Source organism: Haemaphysalis longicornis, unplaced genomic scaffold (assembly GCF_048455015.1).
Source record: "Haemaphysalis longicornis isolate Haplotype H1 unplaced genomic scaffold, Haemaphysalis longicornis Haplotype H1 scaffold_5, whole genome shotgun sequence".
Taxonomy (NCBI): domain Eukaryota; kingdom Metazoa; phylum Arthropoda; class Arachnida; order Ixodida; family Ixodidae; genus Haemaphysalis; species Haemaphysalis longicornis.
In genome coordinates this window covers 47,851,439-47,870,559 of record NW_027526385.1, presented here as the reverse complement: position 1 = coordinate 47,870,559, position 19,121 = coordinate 47,851,439, and the positions used below count along the sequence as shown (strand labels likewise).

The following is a 19,121-nucleotide window of genomic DNA, read 5'->3' as shown; positions in this document are numbered from 1 at the left end:
CGGATCATCACATTTGGGTAATAGAACCGTATATGTCCGTGAAAATGACACCGGGAAACTATTATTCTTATATGCTTCTTTAAAGACGTTCAGCAAAATAACTGAAACTCTATCGTTGAACGCCTTGTAAAACTCCGCATTTATGCCATCCGGTCCTGGCGTTTTAGCCCCCTGCAATTCGTCAATTGCTTTTTTCACTTCGCCGAGTGTAAGCGGCTGTTCTAAGCTTTCCTTCACGTCGTCTTCTAACTGTGGTATCAACGGAAGAAATTCTCTTTTGAAATCTTCCATTCGCGGAGCACTATGACCAAACAGTTTCTCATAATGCTCCACAAATGCCTTTTCTATGTTTTTTTCTTCCCTTGTAAGTGTTCCGTGAAAAACTATTTCCTTAATTTCATTTTTTGTGCATATTTTCTTTCATCGCCTAACGCCCTTTTAGTGGGTGTTTCCCCAGCTAATAATCTTTCGCCACGGGCCCGCACTGTGGCTCCCTGATAGCGTACTTTATCTATTGCCTCTAGTTTTCCTTTTATAGCTGCTATATCTTCGCCAAATAAACCAGGCATTTCACTCTCTAGTACAAGTAACTGGTGTAGATTGTTGCGCAATTTTTTTTCCGCTGCTCTTTCTATCCGTCTTAATGCGGTTGACCTGGATATTGCACACAACTTTACGTCCTGCTTTATTAATTCCCATTTTTCTGCCCAGGAAGGACCCACTGCGCTCTCGTGCTCGACGAAAATTTTCTCTACTTTTTCTTTAAACCCTGAATCTTTCAATAATCTACAGTTTAATTTCCACAGTTCCCAAGAAAACTTCTTATCCTCTTTTCTGCCGCCTACCACGAAGGACACGAGACAATGATCACTGAAAGATACATCCTTTACGCTGTAGTTCGAACACATTGACACCAGGTTCAGGCTCACGTAAGCTCTGTCTAGGCGAGCGTGGCTAGCGCCTTGGAAATGCGTAAATCTTAAACAGTTTTCTTTTGACGCAATGTGAGCAACGTCTTCCATTTCATGGCCTTCTAACATTTCATAAAGGAATTCGGCGCTTCGATCCTTCTGTCCAAACCCGCCTATTCGGTCTTCTCTCGCACAAACGCAGTTGAAGTCTCCCAAAAGCATTACATGTTTTTCGCAATTTAGATAGGTTTCAATGTCCTGAAAAAACTCTTCTCGTTCTTGTATTTTGTTTGGAGCATAAATACAGAGCACCCGAAATTCATCTCCGTCAAACAGAAAGTCACATACAACTAATCTACCAGACTCGCCGGAACGAACATTTTTGACCAGCACACCGCTTGCTGATCTTATAAGTATACAACACCCTCCCGATGTTCCAACAGCGTGACTTACGCACGCGTAAAAGCTGTTACCGAATGTATTGACCATGATGTTAGTCTTGTCCTCTGCCTCTATTTTAGTTTCTTGTACGCACAGAACGTCAAGTTCCTTCTCAATCATAAGGCGCTTCAATTGGCATTGTTTCCGCCTGGCACCTAGCCCGCGTACGTTCAGGGTACCTATGATGAGAGGCATTTTTTTTTTTTTTTTTTTAAATCCCTACACTAACGGCGAAAAGACTGACAACACTGTCATCAAATATAGAATCGTTACAACGTGATGTAGTTCCACGCATTGTTCTAGCTATAGCTTTCACCCTGGAAATTCTGTCATGGTTGATGCCCCCACACCAGACAACACAAGACACCATTTCACGTGATGTTGCCCCCACTTGAACAGCACACCTCGCCAGTGTCCGTCGACGCACTTTTTTTTTTTTGGCCTTTTGGTTGGTTCGGTACCGTTGTGGCTATCATTTGACGTTTCTCGGCGCTCGGTCTGGCGGGACATGAAGCTTGGCTTTGGGTGTCGCACGCCTCCCTTGTCCCGCCTTTCGCGGGGGCTCTCCGATGACTTCGATGGATTCGTGCTCCTCGGGGCCGTTTTCTTCTCGCGACCGCTTGGCTGCCGTAGAGGCCTCACCGCTGGCTTCCACCTCCATTATGTCGGGCTTGGAGTCGTCGTCCTCGCTAGGAGACGCCGCGGCGCGTTCAACACAGCCCGCGTTCCCGCTACCACTCACGATGACTTCAGGCTGGCACGGCACGCTTTCCTGCGTCTCACTGCCGATATCCTTCGGATGATTCTCGTTATCTTGCGTCGGCTGGCCGCTTTCGCCGTTCCCGGCGTCGTCTGCTGCCTTGTTGATTTCCTCCGCTTCCGCCTCGTCCATCGTCAGCTCGGATCTCTCCGAGCCAAACGGCGTCGTTGCGGCAACGGCGTAGGTCTTGACGCAGTGTTGCGCTTCGTGCCCGAAGCGGCGGCAGACGCTACACCGCGGGACGCGGCAGTCTCGCCTGATGTGCCCGATCTGCTCACAGCGCAGACACTGCGGCGGCCTACCTGGGACCGCGACGAGGGCTCGGTCTCCTGCGATGCGCATCTGCTGTGGGATGTCTTCGGGTGCTACACCCGCCTTGAGTTGCAGCGATATGACGCGTGTCACGGTGCACTGTGCGTCACAACCCTGCACGCGCCACTTCTCCCTTGTGAGCTCGGTCACCCGGCCGTAGGGTTGGAACGCTTTCTTGATTTCTTCGTCTGGCACATTGTGCAACACCCAATGCAACTTGACACGGATGTCCCGATTGCACGGATCAATCACGAGGCATTTCCGTCCTTTCACCTTTATCTCCTGAGTGGCGACAATCTTCTTCGCAGCTTCGGCGTTGTTAAACGTCGCAGCCCATACATGGTTCATCTGGTAGGGACCAAGCGCTACGACGCTGCCGAAAACATTCGGTTGCTGTAGCGCGTCTCGTAAGTCTTCGACGCGGTATGGCCGCCCCTTGACATCGCAGTGAAAAAAGACAGTATTATTAACGACTGACCCGGTTGGCAGAGTTGGCAGTACGACAGCGTAATCTTCATTATCTTCATTCCTGTTACCGCGGGCCATCTGGCCCGCTGAAGCCGCTCTATCAGAGCCCGACATCACACGTCCGTTCACCGCTGTGACCGGAAGTAGAGTCTGCCACGGACGCGACGCTGATATTGGTGTCAGTAACGCGTCTTATATCTTTAACGCATTCAAACTACGTCGTCAGCGGCGTGCGTTGGCGACTCAGCGGCGTTATAGCGGCTTCATAACTGCGTGGTGTACACGTGATACTACAAACCCGATGGAAGAGATGGAAGAGAAGGCGGCGAGGCGGTGGGCTGCGGGGGCCGAGCGGAAGCGCCGCAAGCGGGCCGACAACCGTGCATTCGCACTTTCACATTCTCCCCCTCGGGGAAATGCGGGGGAATTTTTGAGAAAAAACTCTTAAAGCGGGGGGTAATTGTCATGTGTAAGGGCAACCTCTGAGAGGGGGACGCATCAAACCCCCGAAAAACATGAAATAAAAGAACAAAGGAACGGCCATTTCAAGTGCGCGCCAGGAGCGCGCCAATCAGCAAGTGCAAGCGCCGACGCACCAAGGAATCATGGGCAAAGGTGGCGCCGCACTGGTCGGCCAATCAGGGAAGGCCACGCATGGGAGAAGTGGAGAGATCACCATATAAGGACAGGGAAGAAGCTAGAAGCCAATCGGAGTGCGCCGCGAGTGAGACCAGAGGGTATAAAAGCGGGGCGCACAAAGAGAAGGGGGAGGCAAGGAACCGAAGAAACCAGGAGGCGGCCGGAGCACGTGCGCTTCAACGAACGAGCCAGGGAGACGCGGCCAGGCCATCGACCACGCCACCCGAGCCTGGGCGGGAGCGGGCCGACTTCGCATCGGCACCGTCATCCTAGGTGCACCACGAACCTATGTCTTCGTGGCCCCAGCGGCATCGGTCGGGCACCAGCGGCCAGCGTCCACGCTCCGTCGACGTTCGTCTCGACGGCCCCGAAAGGCGACGTTCGTGCCAAGCCTACCTGAGACCTCCAGCGGCAGCGGCTACCAGAGGGTAGCCACCGAGGAAGCACGCTGCCGAAGGGATGACCGCGCGCGTCGAACGCCGGCATCAAGGACCTCCAGCGAGAGCGGCTACCAGGGGGTAGCCACAGAGGAAAGAAGTGAGGACTCGCGGAGCCCACGCCGTCCAAGGAGTGACCGCGCGCATCGAACGCCGGCACCGAAGAAGCGAGACGAGGAAGGCTAACACCGAGTCACGGCCACGCAATGGTGCGACACGTCAGCGCCGACGACCGGGGTAGGGCAGTCCCATAGGAACGCAGTCTTAGGACACAACTAGGGAGTTGTGGTTTAGTGAGATCACCTTGAGGGTGATAGAATAAGTTGATTTGGACGAGTTGTGTAGAACTTCATATTGTAGAGAACTTTGGGTTAGAGTTGAATTGTATGTTGGGATTGTTAGTTAGAGGTGTGAGTGCTTATCGTTTGTGTGTAGTTTAAATATTGAGTGCTTTACCTGAGGGTTTTTTGTGTGTGCATTAAATATATGTTGTTAAACAAGTCAACGGCTTCCCTGTGTCCATTTCTCCGAGCTGGTTAAGACCACCCCACCATCCGTTCACGTGACAACAAGAACACAACACACACAAAAAAGATAGGGGTGAGATAGCTGCAATCTGAGGAGCTTCCGCAAAATGAAATTCACTCGCACGCTGTAACACCGATGTCTCACTGACGCACTGGTCGACGTTCTTCTTCATATATATATGAAAGGCTTCTAAAAGCTCCCTGGCCACTGTGTTTTCACATCGGCCTGGAACAGTAATCTTCTGTAAGAAAGGTCTGTATTCGGACTGCAAAGCATTTTTAGATAGGGACGCCTAGAGCACAATCCGTCACTAGAGAAAAATACGGGTGCGCATTTACCAGCGCATTGTAATCAGTGCAGGCCATTCAGTGCTTTGCAGTCCGAATACAGACGTTTCTTTCAGTATATTATTGTTTCAGGCTGATGTGAAAACACAATGCCCAGGGAGCGTTTAGAAGCCTTTCATATATATATGAAGAAGAACGGGGACCAGTGCGTCAGTGAGACATCCGTGTTACTGCGTGCGAGTGAATTTCTTTTTTCGGAAGCTGCTCAGATTGCAGCTATCTCACCACTGCCTTTTTTTGTGTGTGGTGTTCATGTGGTCATGCTCCAGGCAATTTTTGTATATATATACAAGACGATGCCTCCAATAAAACTACTTGCTAGTGAGCGCTTGTTTGTCGTCTTTCTGTTGTCCTTGTTGAATCGCACTCTACGTTTTATCAAATGTGCACAGACTGGCCCAACAGTTTGTTCTGTTGGTAGACATGTTGCCAGCGTTACCAACAGCATGGACGAGCGGAATCGTCAGTGCTGAACGTCCCCGCACCGCTTTACAGAACATATAAAACTCAATGTATAACGTAATACAGTCGAACACGGATATATCGAACTCCAAAGGGATCGCGAAATAGTTCGATATATGAAAAATTCGATATAAAGAATATGGGCTCTGAGACCTCACCTGTGGCGGACGGCCACTAACCGATTGGCGCATTCAAGAATGACAACTAATTCCGCACTAACGACGCAACAGGATGCTTTATTTGCGTGAAAAGAAATCGCTGATCTTGGCCTGCTTCTTTGTCCTGTACCCAGCTGGTCAACTTTAAGCTCGGTGCCCACACGAAGGTTCATCAAAAGCCTATCGAGGAGTCGCCTCCTGTACCAAACCTTGAACGACTTAGTCGAAAGGTCGAGCGGCTGCAGCCTGGCTTTTGTGTTCGGAGGCAGAAACTTGAGCCTGATGTTGTCGAGCTGGCAGGTGGTTTGGTTGGCCGAGCAGTTATCCATGAGAAGGCAAGCGTGACGCGCCGACGCCGTGGCTTCTGTCCCTGTTGGGTTTCGGCGAAGGCACTAAGCGACCGCGGAAATCGGGGGTGCAGCGCCGCCGAAGAGCATCTCACAGCTCGGGCGGTATTCGATATACCAAATGTCGGGAAAAATACCGTTCGATATAAACGTACGAATTCCTATACTTTTACACAGAATTTTAAAGGGGATAATTCACGATTTCGATATAGACAATATTTCGATATACCCGTGTTCGATATATCCGTGTTCGACTGTAGCACTATTCATTTTCACTCAAGTTGATAAGCTCGGGCGGTATTCGATATACCAAATGTCGGGAAAAATACCGTTCGATATAAACGTACGAATTCCTATACTTTTACACGGAATTTTAAAGGGGATAATTCACGATTTCGATATAGACAATATTTCGATATACCCGTGTTCGATATATCCGTGTTCGACTGTAGCACTATTCATTTTCACTCAAGTTGATAAGTGTTTTCTTTTCCTGGGGATTTTTGTCATGCGCATATCTAAATCGGCCGGAGTGAGCCTAAACAGGGAGGCAACCATGGAGCGAAAACAGTGGGCGGAGCGACGCCGATGACGCATCGTGCGCATGCATCGGACCACTTGTCTCAAATTCATGCGCACGACTAGTCGTGGTAGCCATATTTCCGACCAGTCACGCATCGCATACGACGGCACAGTCGTGCATGTGTCTCGCCTTTTACCCAAGTCAAAACGAGCCATTTTAACAGGACAGCTGTTTAAGCTTTCAGCTCCGTCGTGGAGCGTAACAAGAAAACTACCCCCAGTAAAATGCACGTGAGCATGCGTCCTGTGAGGAGCGCCGGGTGTCGGCCAGTTCGCGCGCTCTTGCGGCAAACAAAATAGACCATCAAACGGGAACTTGTGTAAATCTTAACGCAAACAAACAAGCGGCTTGATCAGGAAACTCCGTGTGTACGAGATTTCGGTGCACGGTAAAGATCCCCAGGTGGTCAAAACTAATCCGGAGCCCTCCACTACGGCGCGCCTCATCGCCTGCGTTGCGTCGGCGCGTTAAACCCTACAATCAATCAATGATCAGGAAACTTATAGATCCTAATTCATCGTCGTAACACCATGTATACGCCTGTACGAAGGCATTGCATGGTTTTATAGAATATACAGTTTTCGCATAAATGCAATACATGGAAGGAAAGCACTCACCCGTGCTCCACATCCTTCTCGGTTGTCCATTCCTCGACAAAACTGGGCTCGTCCTCTGAAAGGGAAACGGCCAATGCCGTGTTCGTTAGTACGCGTAATGGCCTGATGCACCTGGTGCAAAAGTAAATGCACACACACTGAAACCGTAACATATATCAAGGAAGAAAAGCTTCATGTGGGCGAGATGGTGCGTCATGCTTTAGGTTAACCACGCCGCAAGAAAACGAGGGAGATAAAATAAACACGCACAACAACACAGTGCCGAAACCCTCAAGCGTAACCTGTCTGAACCTATACTTTTATCCCACCCGGCAGTGAGTAAATATTTAGGCATTGTATAGTTTGGATGCGGCATGATATAACCACACACGTATCAACATGATTCATGCGTACTTTGCAACTCGAAAGCGTTACTAGGCCAGAAATCGGTAGTTTAATTGAACGTTCCCGCCAACCGGGCCTGGAACTGACGTCACCACATCAAAGCGGAAATGGCGGAAACCGCGGCAACTGCCGGGTGTTGCGCTGCGCGTTAGGCCTAACGTGGCGCCTTGCGGCCTTGCGTCGTGTAATGGACGATCTGCCTATTACGAAGGCTTCGATTGCCTTCAACAGTCACTGCGTCAAGTGGCACCCACCGGTGTAGCTTACAGGCCAATTCGGTTTGAAATTGAGCGAAATTTCATGGCCTGCTTACCGTAAAGAGCAGGATTTGCATGCTAAAAAACAATAGGAGAGTTTGATGCAAATCAAGAGCCCAAAGTATGTGAAATAATTCGAGGACCCGATATTCTTTATAACCGTATGCAGTGCTGTGAACTCAATGGCGGGTTAATTTGTGTAACTCTACTACCCAAGGTTCCAGGAATTAAATTGAATTCTTGGCATAATGTGTTCAAATGCGCCCGTATAGATGAGAAAACGAAATACATCAAGTTTTAACTTTCCAAGAAAGCAGGACTCCGAGAAAAATGTGCATAAAAACAGGGTTGCAGAGGCAAATAACCTCCTGAAGTGCAACCGCGTTCTGTTTCCGCAGTTACGATATGTAGCGCAGAGGAAATCTTGAGCGAACTTAGGGCAAAACAGCCCCAAAGAAAGGCTGCACACTTCTTTTGGCCTGCAAATGCCCAATGAATTATGGTGTTTTGTTGCTATGAAAACAATTCAATCAGGCTGAGAATACTGCCTCCAAAAATAAAAAAACTGCAAGAACACTAAAACAACGATACCACCAAGTGTACTCTATAGAAGCTGCTCAGCTGAGGTTGCACGTGCTCTGTTTCCAAGAGGGACTTGTGAAACACTATCAGCAGGAGCTGCGTACCTGCCGTCCCGATAATACACTCCACGACCCTACCGCTAATAACTACGGCCCTAATCTTAGCATTGCCCGCATTTACAGATGCGGTTGATGTCGTTTACGTCTCTGGTTTCATACAAGCCCTACACAAAGCATTTCAAAAGAAGGTCGCATGAAAAAAAATTTTGCTCCTATCCACGCTGTGAAGGCGGTTGGACTGCGAAGCTGTAAATGACACCCACAGCGATTACCCATGCGACGTCGCTTGAATTCACAACGAGTGCAACCAGAGACTGTGGCAGCCGTTACAGCCCTAACTACATGGACGCGAAATCACGCGTCGCGCGAGCGTCGGTGTAGTTCGGCGTAGACGCGCGGGCCCGCAGAAGAGAGCGAGTAACCGCATGAGACCGGCGAAGTCGCGCGCCAGTCGCTGCGTCGGCGGGCGTTGCTGGACACGTATGCCATCCGGTTGAAGTCGCTTATGAGCAGTTATTGTCGATTCTTGAACTGCAATTATCAAGACTCTAGCTTTAGCAAAAAAAATTGCTTCGCATTTTTATTCATTGCGAAGTACGTTGGCGGGCAGCAAACATTGAACTACTGCGAAATGTATCTCGAGTACTTACGGTCAAATCCGAACAAAATAAGATGGGAGGATAAACGAAGACCCGCCTCGCACAACTGCTTTACTTGCTACTTGATTTAAACTTCATGTTATGTACCGACTGCACGTTCATGAATTAAAAGTGCAAGCAAAACAAATTTCAGCGCTGCCTTGATACTGAGGTTACAGTCGAACGTCATTCGTAGGTTAAAAGGCAAGGTAGTATGGCACCCTGTCTGTACCCTGTAAAAAACTGATCAAGCCCTCACCGCCAAAAAAAGAACACCGGGACTTTTCCAGGATTCGCACCACGGACTTTCAGAAGTCCGGTACTCGACCGCTCGACCACGCGAGGAGACGAGGGAGCCTCGAAGAATTTGGTGCACCAACCGAAGCTGCCCACGAATAGTGTCGGGTGTGCCTTTTTTAAGGACGTATTTGAGAGATTTCAGCAGTGGTAACGCTTGTTTCTTCCGCACCGGTCTTGGAGCCGACGGCACTAATGCTCGTGCTACAAGCGATGTAACCAAAACTCCCTTATGTGAGTCAAAAAAAGTTATCGGACATCCCCGGTCTCCCCTGCGCAAGCCACAAAAGCTACAAATGGAATTAAATGCGCCGCTAGAATTCTGGCGTTGGTAACGCTTGCTCGTCCTGCACCGAACTTGCAGACAAGCCACATTATGCTAAAACTTGATGGGATGTAGCCAGAGCTTCCTTATTTAACTCACACAAAGCTATCGCACATCCCCGATCTCCCCGAAGAAAGCCGAACAAGCCACAAATGAAGGAGCGCTTCCGAACAGAAATAGCTTGCAATTTGTCTCAAGGCAACCGATTACCGCAAGTTACAAAGAAATTGATTGTTTTCTGCTGAAAGGAATGACCCCAAACCCCGCGAAGACGGACGCTGCCGCCCACTTTCCGATGCTCTCTCGAGCTGCGTCGACGCCGATATCTTGCGAGCGTAGACATCGGCGTCGCTCGGGCGTCAGCTCGCGTCGCCATGCATTTTTAGATGCAGAGCATCTGATTCACTCGCCTTGTCCCTCTGGCGTCGTCGTCGTCGTCGTCGGCGTTGTCCGTCCTTCCCCCATTCTCCTCGCCGCGCCAGCTGCGCTCTCCGCCGCTCACCCCCTCTCCTCTCCGATAGCGAACACTCTCTCGCGAGGGGCATTGGATTGGATTCGATTGGATTGGCTTGGATTGGATTGAATTGTATTAGATTAAAGTGGATTGTGTTGGATTGTGTTGCGTCATAGCCGCGGCACGTTGCGTCATAGCCGCGGCAGACGCGCTGGGGCCGGCGCATGTGCAGTACTCTCTCTTCCGCGGTTTCCTCTCCTTCGGGCGCGCTGCGCATATAACCGGTGTGCCGTTCTCCGGCGAAGCAACATCCACGCTTGGCTCAAACACCTACAGTCCACGCCGCTTTACAAGTACGCCAACGTCGTCATCGACTGGGACCGGCTTACGCAGTCCCCTCAACGTTATGCGCGCTATAAAACGCGGTCCCTTCGCCGCTCCGCCTATGCGTCGCATCTACACAGGGGTTCCCGCGAGGGGAGGTGGGAGTTTTTTTTTGGCGACGCGCGCTCACCCGCGTCGACGGGGGACGACGTCGATGCGAGAAAACGACAAAAGTACGCTGCATGTGGTTGGGCCTTAAGGCCCAACCACATGCAGCGTAATTTCGGCGTCGCGCGAGCGTCAGCGTCGTTCGGCGTCAACGCGCGGGACCGCAGGAGAGGGCGAGTGACCGCATTGGACCGGCGAAATCACACGCTGGCGTGCACGCTCGACGCTTCTTTCGGCGTCCAGCACGAGATTGAACAGTCACCGGTACTTGTCGCGTAGGGTCTTCCATTTTTTCTGCACGGTTTTTGCAGCACAAACACACGAAAACAACGACGACTTCTTACAATAACTATGCGCACAGGCTGCAGCGCAGGCGACAAGTGCCTTACCTCCGTCCGCAACTCCAGGCGCCACGACTGCTGCCACTTCAGCCCACAACGTCTGTTTGCGGGGTTTGTTCTTGTTTTCTTTGTGTTTAGCCTGCCATACAGCGGGGCGGGCTGCGACTGCAGTTATTAATGCCTCAGCGTCGATGTTCGGCATGCCGGCCACCATTAAAACAGCGAAACGGACTGGCACAACAGGAAACTGGCACCAGCGCCGCTTCCGCCGCTCGCGCCGATATCTGGCGAGCGTAGATATCGGCGTCGCCCGAGCGTCAGCCCGCGTCGCCGTGCATTTTGGTGCGCGCGCTGACGCTCGCCGACGCCGAACGACGCTGACGCTCGCGCGACGCCGAAAATACGCAGCATGTGGTTGGGCCTTTATGGCGTCATCTTTCCCTCTGCCTCCCCCTCACTCTTGTTTTAATGCGTCACCGCCAAGGAGTGCCCTCGTCGCCCTCCCTCTCACCAGACACTGTTCCGTTGGCCACTATTCCAAACCACGTGAACGCCGTTATCATACAGTATGCGGTTTGCACTTCACACGAGGGCTTTGAATGAGCGCAGGGGGTAGAACCGCCGCAGCGCTCGTTGAGTACACCGCCTGTCTCCCGGTTTCCTAGCGTGGGCGTTGCTTGGTCAGTAAGATGACTAGCTGTCGCTCCGTTTCCCTATTCGGGTCAAGGTTCCATTCCTGGCAGTGGCAGTAATTTCTTTCATTTGACCTGGGACTTTTCTGCTGAAGTACACACAAAACTTTCCTTGGCTGGTAGAGGGTTACTGCTTCGCATTGAAGTAAATGCAGTTCTACCCAGTGGGAAATGCACTGAAACAGTCGACCTGTGTGTTATCTAGAAAGGTTCCGCTTAGATTGAGCCTTTTTTTTTCGCGGCTAATTTTCATATATTTTTGTTTCTCAATACTTCCCGTAAAACAGTTACAGCCATTTTATGCAACCATAATTTGTCGAATATGGCTATGTATTGACAGCAGACAGTAATTATGTAATGCTTACAACTTGATTGATTGATTCATTGTAGGGTTTAACGCGCCGACGCACCTCAGGCGATGAGGCACGCTGTAGTGGAGGGCTCCGAAATAATTTCGACCAACTGGAGATTTTTAGCGTGCGACGAAATCTCGTACAAACGGGCGTTTTTGCTTTTCGCCTTCGTCACAAAGCGGCCTCTGCGGCCGGGAATCGAGCCCACGTCCTCGTACATAGGAGCACAACGTCTTAGCCACTGAGCCACCGCGGCGGGTATTACAATTTCACTGTGAATTAACTAATCCCGTAAAGTGAATGACACTGGGCGTAATGGTTGAGTGGGCTTAGCGGCTCGTTGTCATAAATTTGTTTTGGAATGCCCTCGATAAGACAAGAGTTACGGGCCGTTTTCTGTAATCATACTCCGTAGACGGTCATGCTTCACTGCTCAAACCACACTGTGGAAAACCCGGTTACGAAGACGAAGCTTGCGCAGATCTTCTAGAGTCAGCTTCACTTTTAATCACAAAGGCTGACTTTATACGGACGACGTCGTGTAGTCTGGCGGAAGCCATTATACGCACGACGCGACTGAGGCGCCAACACGGCAGTTGCTGACAACTGAAAGCGCCCTCATCATACGGGCCGGCGGGTTCCCCAACCCAAGCCCATTGGGGGCTTCGACGGAGGCGGCATGGCATTCGAAGTGGGGCACGATTTAGTTGCTTTAGCGATTTCGATCGCGCCTTTAGAGAATTTCAGCTCCTCAACAACGCCTTTTTCGTAGTGAAAGCTACAAAAACAGTGGGCATCGTCATTTCGCGGCTAAGTGTACGACTTGAACGACTGCAAAGAAACTGAAGCAAGCAAACGCGACAACAGACTCGGCATCACGATAACAGAATCGGACAGTAGACTCGTCATCGCTATGAGTGTTAATGAAAGCGCTAAGCGCTTTTTTATTTTCGGCACGATCTGTGCAGTTTGTTGTTGAGTGTCGCGGTTGCTCACTTGACTGGTATGTTACACGCTGATACTTCTACGCATGCCGTTTTTGTTTTACTGTCCGGAATAAACTGCTTCTTTCTGTTTCTTGCGTGTCGAAGTCATTTCGTCGAGAGGGTCAGGCTCGCGAACCCCTCGCACATGAAGGAAGTTCCTTTACGACGTATACATAAACCATGCAGTTCTTGAAATGTTCAGTGCACAATTGGTTTCTAACTTTTAGTGTACGTAAATGGCTAATGCCCAAAGCAAACATGAAAGCTATTATCATTGCTCAACACATGTTGATGTGCTTGAAATTAAATGTCGTGGGTATTCATTTCGAAATGATTAAAACTGGCTTGCATGTGGCCACCGAAATCCGTTTTAGAATAAAATGAAATGGGGGTGCATCTGACTTCGTTTTTTTATAATTTGTTGCGACTAAACTTGAACCTGTAACTTTATTACCGCGCACGAGTAGAACAACTTGCCGCATCGCTTAGGCAGTCGGTCAGCGTAATCCTCCATATACGAGTTAATTCTAAAAACAGTGCAGCTGTTTTCATCCCACAGTATTAATTCGGAGGCCGGATAAGAACACTGCCATCCGTTATGGGTTCGATGCGATCGCAGGCCGAGCGCTTCTGAACTGCATTGCCTATGCAGATTGTAATCCGAGATAAGAAATACGTAAAAATTATAACCTAGTTATTTTTTAGGGCTCTGAACGTCATTTAAGAGCCCTAAATTTCCAATGGGTAATTGGGTCGGTGTCGGTCGGTGTGTCAAGGGCGTAATGTGGCACAGAACATGTTAAATAAGTCGCATAGCTGCAATCATAGGTAAAATAAATGCATTACCCGGTTCTATGTCTCGCTTTGCATCCATAACATCTGCTACCCTTTTTTAATTGCGATACGGAGCGCGAAAGTTAAACGAAAATCCTTTTCGAGGAGCGTTGTACGGCTTTCATTTGAACCGTTGGCTTCGCGGCCCGTGGTTTGTTTGCTAGAAGCCACCATACCCGTGGTGCGACGGAAAACGGCGATACAGCCGCTTGGTAGTTCGGCAAAAGCATGGGGCAAAACGTTCTATCAGGGCGATTGGGACGGGCGAAGCAACGGCGCGGCGCCGGTTGCTCCGGCTGCCGCGTTGGCACATCATTCGCGTCGTGGGTACAGTGGCTTCCGCCAGACTTCACGACGTCGTGCGTATAAACTCAGTCAATCACAAATGCATTCCAGGAAAGATATTTTTCGAGGGGTAAAATATGTCGTTTTGTATCAAGATATGAAGGCCCTGGCACCTTTTATTATTTTGAATAACCGCTTTTTTGCGCGACGAAGAAACCTGCTCCAGAAAGCGCGTAACACGATAGGTACACACGCCGTCAAGGCCAGCCCTGAAACGGCTGTGATGTTAAAAATCTGGCATGTAGGATCCCCTTAAATGGCTCAACACATTCTATGCTGCCTGGTCTTTCTCAGCATAATAAAGGAGCTCTAACGGCTTAACTAACGACGCACCCGCGCATCGACGTAGGCGCGCGTATATGTACATTCTTGGCGTTCTACGTCGAAGGCGTACAACATCACGGTAGCGGCCGGAAACGCGCCGGCCGCTACAAGGCTTACGCCTAGGACCGTCGGGCCCGCCGGAACCGAAGTATGCCGCATACAATTTCTGAGAATCAAATTGCATCCGGAGCGTTTTTTTTATTTGACAACCAATTTTTAGACAGGAAAGAAAGGCCGTTCTCCCTGCCTCTTCCGGGCGCCTGCTGGCTGTCCCCGGGTGGGCGGAACCCGTCAGAGTGCACGGTGCGCAGATGTGCGTATTTGCGGATATCTCGTCCGTACAGACTGCGGCACAGTACACTAGTACCAATACATTTGCTCTGCGCCGGACTTCGTTCTTCTATGCGCGCTGACCGGAAGCTGGATTAGTGTGCGAGTATGTAGGGGTTCGACCTTTATCGTTCAGTTAACGCCAATCACCCCTTCTGGCCCACTATCAGCTTTAAACCGCGATAATTGCCCACCCGCTAACGATCTTCCCACATCTAAGTTAAACCATGCGAAGACGAATTATCTCGGCTATCAGCGGCGACGAGCTTCCCTCTGGCCCAGCGAGGGGCTGAGGAATCGCGGTGGACGGTCCCTTACCGCGTCCCATGGCTCCGGGGCTTCGTGGTCCTCAGGGAACTCGGTAGGGCATGCGTCGGGGTGCTGAGCCGGACAGCGTTCCTGGTCTGCGCCTCGGGTGCACGCTCGGAACGACGACTGCGACGATCCTGGCGCGTTCTCGCAGCGTTCGCGGCTCGTGAGTTGCTGGGTTGGTCGGTTGCCTGAGAGCATGGGCACGTACCCACGTGGGGGATTGACCTAAGACGTGCCTGCCAGATGTCGGCTGGTAAGTAGATTATTTTAAATACCGTAATGACTCAAGAAAATGGAGTAATGGACGACAATACCCTCAAGGGTTTAATAGCGACCCCGCTAGGGTGATGACGAGTACGCGAACGTGTAGTGATTTAAAGTCTACTGTGGTAGCTAAGAATTATGAGAAAGGAAAAGGAAAGAGAAAGAAGAAAAAGGCACGTTAGGGAAACTTAAGGCGAAGAAAAAACATCTAGATGCATTTGATACAGCTAGGTGTACACACTAGGTTTTGTTTGGATGTTCAATAAAATCACCCTAACATGATTTATTAAATTCAAATTTTTTTCTTCCTCCTAATTTTGTTTATATGAGTTTCTGTTAAACCTGAGGGTAGTACCGTTGCGTTGGTTAATACCACAATGTAGAAATGTGCTATTTCTTCTCATTAAGTAACCTCGCGGCTATCGTCGTCATCAAAGTAAATATTAAAATAATTAGTCTGACACTGTCTTTCTTGGAAAAATAGAGCATTGAAAGGAATTATGAATTATTCATTTGTACATTGTGGGAATGAGTCAGAGACACCAAGAGACGTACGTACGTTATGACTGCGCGCCCAGGGTCGAGGGCATGTGTACAGTCGGCAAAACGCTTGTCTATAACATGCTAGCGGCGTACTCCGGAGTGCGCAGGAGCCATGTAGTGAAAACGCCTAGTTTGAGACCGGTAGCATGGGAGCATGCGCGACCCGCATCAGCGCGATGGCTGTTTCACTTGTCGCTGTGCTCGTCGCCTTGCCTTCCGTACCTTCTTTCGCCGTGAGAAGCGCTGCCTACGCTGCCGGGCCGGGAAACAATAGTGGAGATTAGTGATTGCTAGTACATCGTTGGCTGCGTTTAATTACGTGCAACGCCGCTTAATTTTCGGAATTTAAACAGGAGTTTTTTTTCTTTATGTGAGAAAAGGAACAACAATCGCCGAAAAAGCGTCGCTACCGGTGTTCTGGAGTGACTAGATATCGGTTCGTAATCACTTGCACAGTGCATTAAGTATTGTGGCGTTAGCCCGTCAGCAGTGACATGCAAAGCCAAGCGCAGAGACCGTGGATTGGTGCACGCGGTATTCATGCAGCGTATTGGCAAAACGATGACGTAATGAACCGCTGTGCGCCAAAGCTAATGTAGCAGCGCACGCTAGAGCGAGCAATCTCCCAAGCCTTCGTTTCCCGGCCCGGCAGCGCAGGCATGCAGAGCTTATTATGGTCAAAGATAGTGTGGAAGCCAAGGCGACGGGTACAGCGAGGAGTGACACAGCCATCGCGCTCATACGGGCCGCGTATGCTCACATTCTACCTATCTGAAACCAGGCGCTATCACTAGGTGTCAGTGGCGTAGCCAGGGGGGGGCTGACCGGGCTCAAGCCCCCCCCGAAATTTTTCCGGCCAGCGCCGTGCTGCCTGGTACGTCGCCTGTGAACAAAGGGGCATAACCTTCGGACGTGCTACTATTAAAAACATTCACCACTGAATGCCTGTCCTGACGCATTGGTGCTTACACAAAACGAAGCACCCAGGTCAGGATAATTGCGGAGGGGTGCAGCTCCAAAAGCGATGGCGCCTTCGGGTAAGCTCAGCAGCCTCAGCCCACGGGACGCCAAAGGCGTGCGTTGTGTCCCTTTGTGTGTGGCATGTCGCCCCACAGAGAATAATTGCCCGGCTGAGTCGTTCTCAGCAGAGTAGATTGACTCGTCACGGTATGGCCGGGGAAGCATGGAGTGCGCAAAAAAAAGAGGGACCGCCGGTCATTGATGGGTGAAGACTGGCACGATGAAGGCCCGAAAGGGAAAAGACGACCTTTGTATGCGTAAGCAGAAGCACGTGTAAACGGTGGTGGTTCTGAAGAAAACGATGGGTCTGCGTATTGGGCGAAACGTCTGCTTTAGCTGGATGACTGCCGGGGGGGGGGGGGGGGGGGTGGGGGGGGGTGGGGGGGGGGGGGGAGCAGAGGGCCTTTGTGGGTGAGGCGCACAGCAAAGTATGCCCCTCTTCTGCACGTCACCCCTTCATTCTTTTTCACGTTTCTGTGGAGCCCGGGAGGGTGTTGGCGTGGGATAATTGTATGGTCTCAGCTTGCGCGCACTGCATGTCCTCTCCTGAAAGCGGTGTTCCAGACAGACATTTTCTCCTCCGCGATTAGGCAGATTCGTTCGGCGGTATTTTTCGCTAACCTAGGAAACTGGGGAATACCCACTTGACAAAAAGGGCGCGCTGCCCCCAAAGCGGGTTTACATGAATGCGACAGCAGCGTATCGCATTGGTTCGGCGAATCCGGCGCGGCTTTATTGTAAGCGCGAAGGCGCGACAGTCACCAGCCCTACCACGGGCAGACGGCGGTCGCGACAGTAACCAATACCCGATGGCCATCTTCGACCTCGGTCACAACTAAAGCCCCTCCATTGCGTCCACGGCCGCTTTTTGCCTGGGCGGCGGCTGCCCAGAGCTGTGTATAGTCAGGGGCCTGAGTCACAACAACGCCGACATGAGAGAACGGTGCAAGGGCAGAAGCGCCCTGGCTTTGGGAAGCTCACACTCGAAGTGCCATGCAACACACAAAAGAGGCCGCAATTGTAAGTCATTTTCTTCCCTTGACCCCTGATTTATGCTTGCGTGATCACTGACTTGCGTGATCACTGTATCTTTTAATATTTAAATAATTGCTTCCTAATATTTACACGACGTCACAGTACCTTTATGTCTGCAAGCGAAAAAAATTATATCTACTTTTATTTCTAATGCAATTTGTGCGTTTGAATTGGTTGTTGAAAGGAGCGCCAGCTATGAACCGGGTAGGTACCTTTGAAAGAGGGAAAACGTAAATTCTACTCATATAAATGCTTAACTATCCTATGATGCACAAAGTTGACGAGGGTTACTCAAAGCGTATCGGGACAGCGTTAAGTTACCGCTGTCTATGAAGTACATGAAGAGTTAAAAATATATTTGTGTTCTCTGCAACTTCATCTACATTCACGCAACTCAATGTGAGGTAGGCGCTGTCGCATGGTGTGCCCGTTATCGGAACTTTTGTTGCCGCGTTTCACACTGACGCGCGCATTCACTGCTACACCCAATTTTAAAATCATCTTAACAGTGTGCGCAAGTGAAGGACCTTCGTACTGGTGGCGAAGAAACCAACGTGCCTTTCTAGTAGAATTTTCCTTCAGCTCTTTCTGGCCTTTTTTTTTTTTTTGAAGTTTTGTGGGCTCAAGAGTATCGTTCTTTCAATGCTCAAACGATTTGGCATGATGAACGAATGTCGTAATTAAAAAAAACAGGCTACAGACCACAGGCCCTCTCAAGAACGCCAGTACACTTCCGCCCCCCGCCCCACATACGGGTGCGCGCTGAAGTGATTTTGCCGGGATCCACTACTGTTATACGTCCTAAAATATCACATGAAGTAAATTTCGAGCAATACTTAAGTAACCCAAATGACCGATGAATTATCACTGCAAACACATTTGCAATTTTTTGCCAATGTATTGTGTCGTAGCCTGAAACCATGCTTCAATTTAAACATCACGGTCGCTGTACCACAATAACTGTACCATTAGTGCCCATTTCAGGCTGAAATACTGTAGTCTGTGGCATTTATCTACGCAGGGCCATGCCATTACGCATGTTTTCTTGGTGCTGCGGGCAACAAAATGCTGACTCATTTCGAGCATCGACCCAAGCCTGAAGGTCATGTGCAGCTTCCCACTGCACCCTGTTTTCTGGTGGACAAAGGAGCGTCCCAACATAATAATATATTTCCATTTCCCGAGTCGCTAACGAAAACCGCAAGATTCCTGTGCGTCCTCCAATGCTGTTTTATCGTTTACCT

The 19,121-nt window shown here is 50.1% G+C and overlaps 1 protein-coding gene across 1 annotated transcript in view; it reads right to left on the bottom strand.

Annotated features, from left to right (window-relative positions):
* The window catches only part of LOC144139674 (uncharacterized), a 66,317-nt gene extending 51,095 nt beyond the window's left edge, over window positions 1-15,222 (bottom strand). The window contains exons 1-2 of the mRNA XM_077671963.1: window positions 15,022-15,222; window positions 7,011-7,065 (exon numbers count right to left, since the gene is read on the bottom strand). Of these exons, the coding sequence (XP_077528089.1) occupies window positions 7,011-7,065; window positions 15,022-15,031 (65 nt within the window). The 5' untranslated portion in view covers window positions 15,032-15,222. The remainder of the gene's footprint in view (window positions 1-7,010; window positions 7,066-15,021) is intronic.
* Window positions 15,223-19,121: the final 3,899 nt, after the last annotated feature.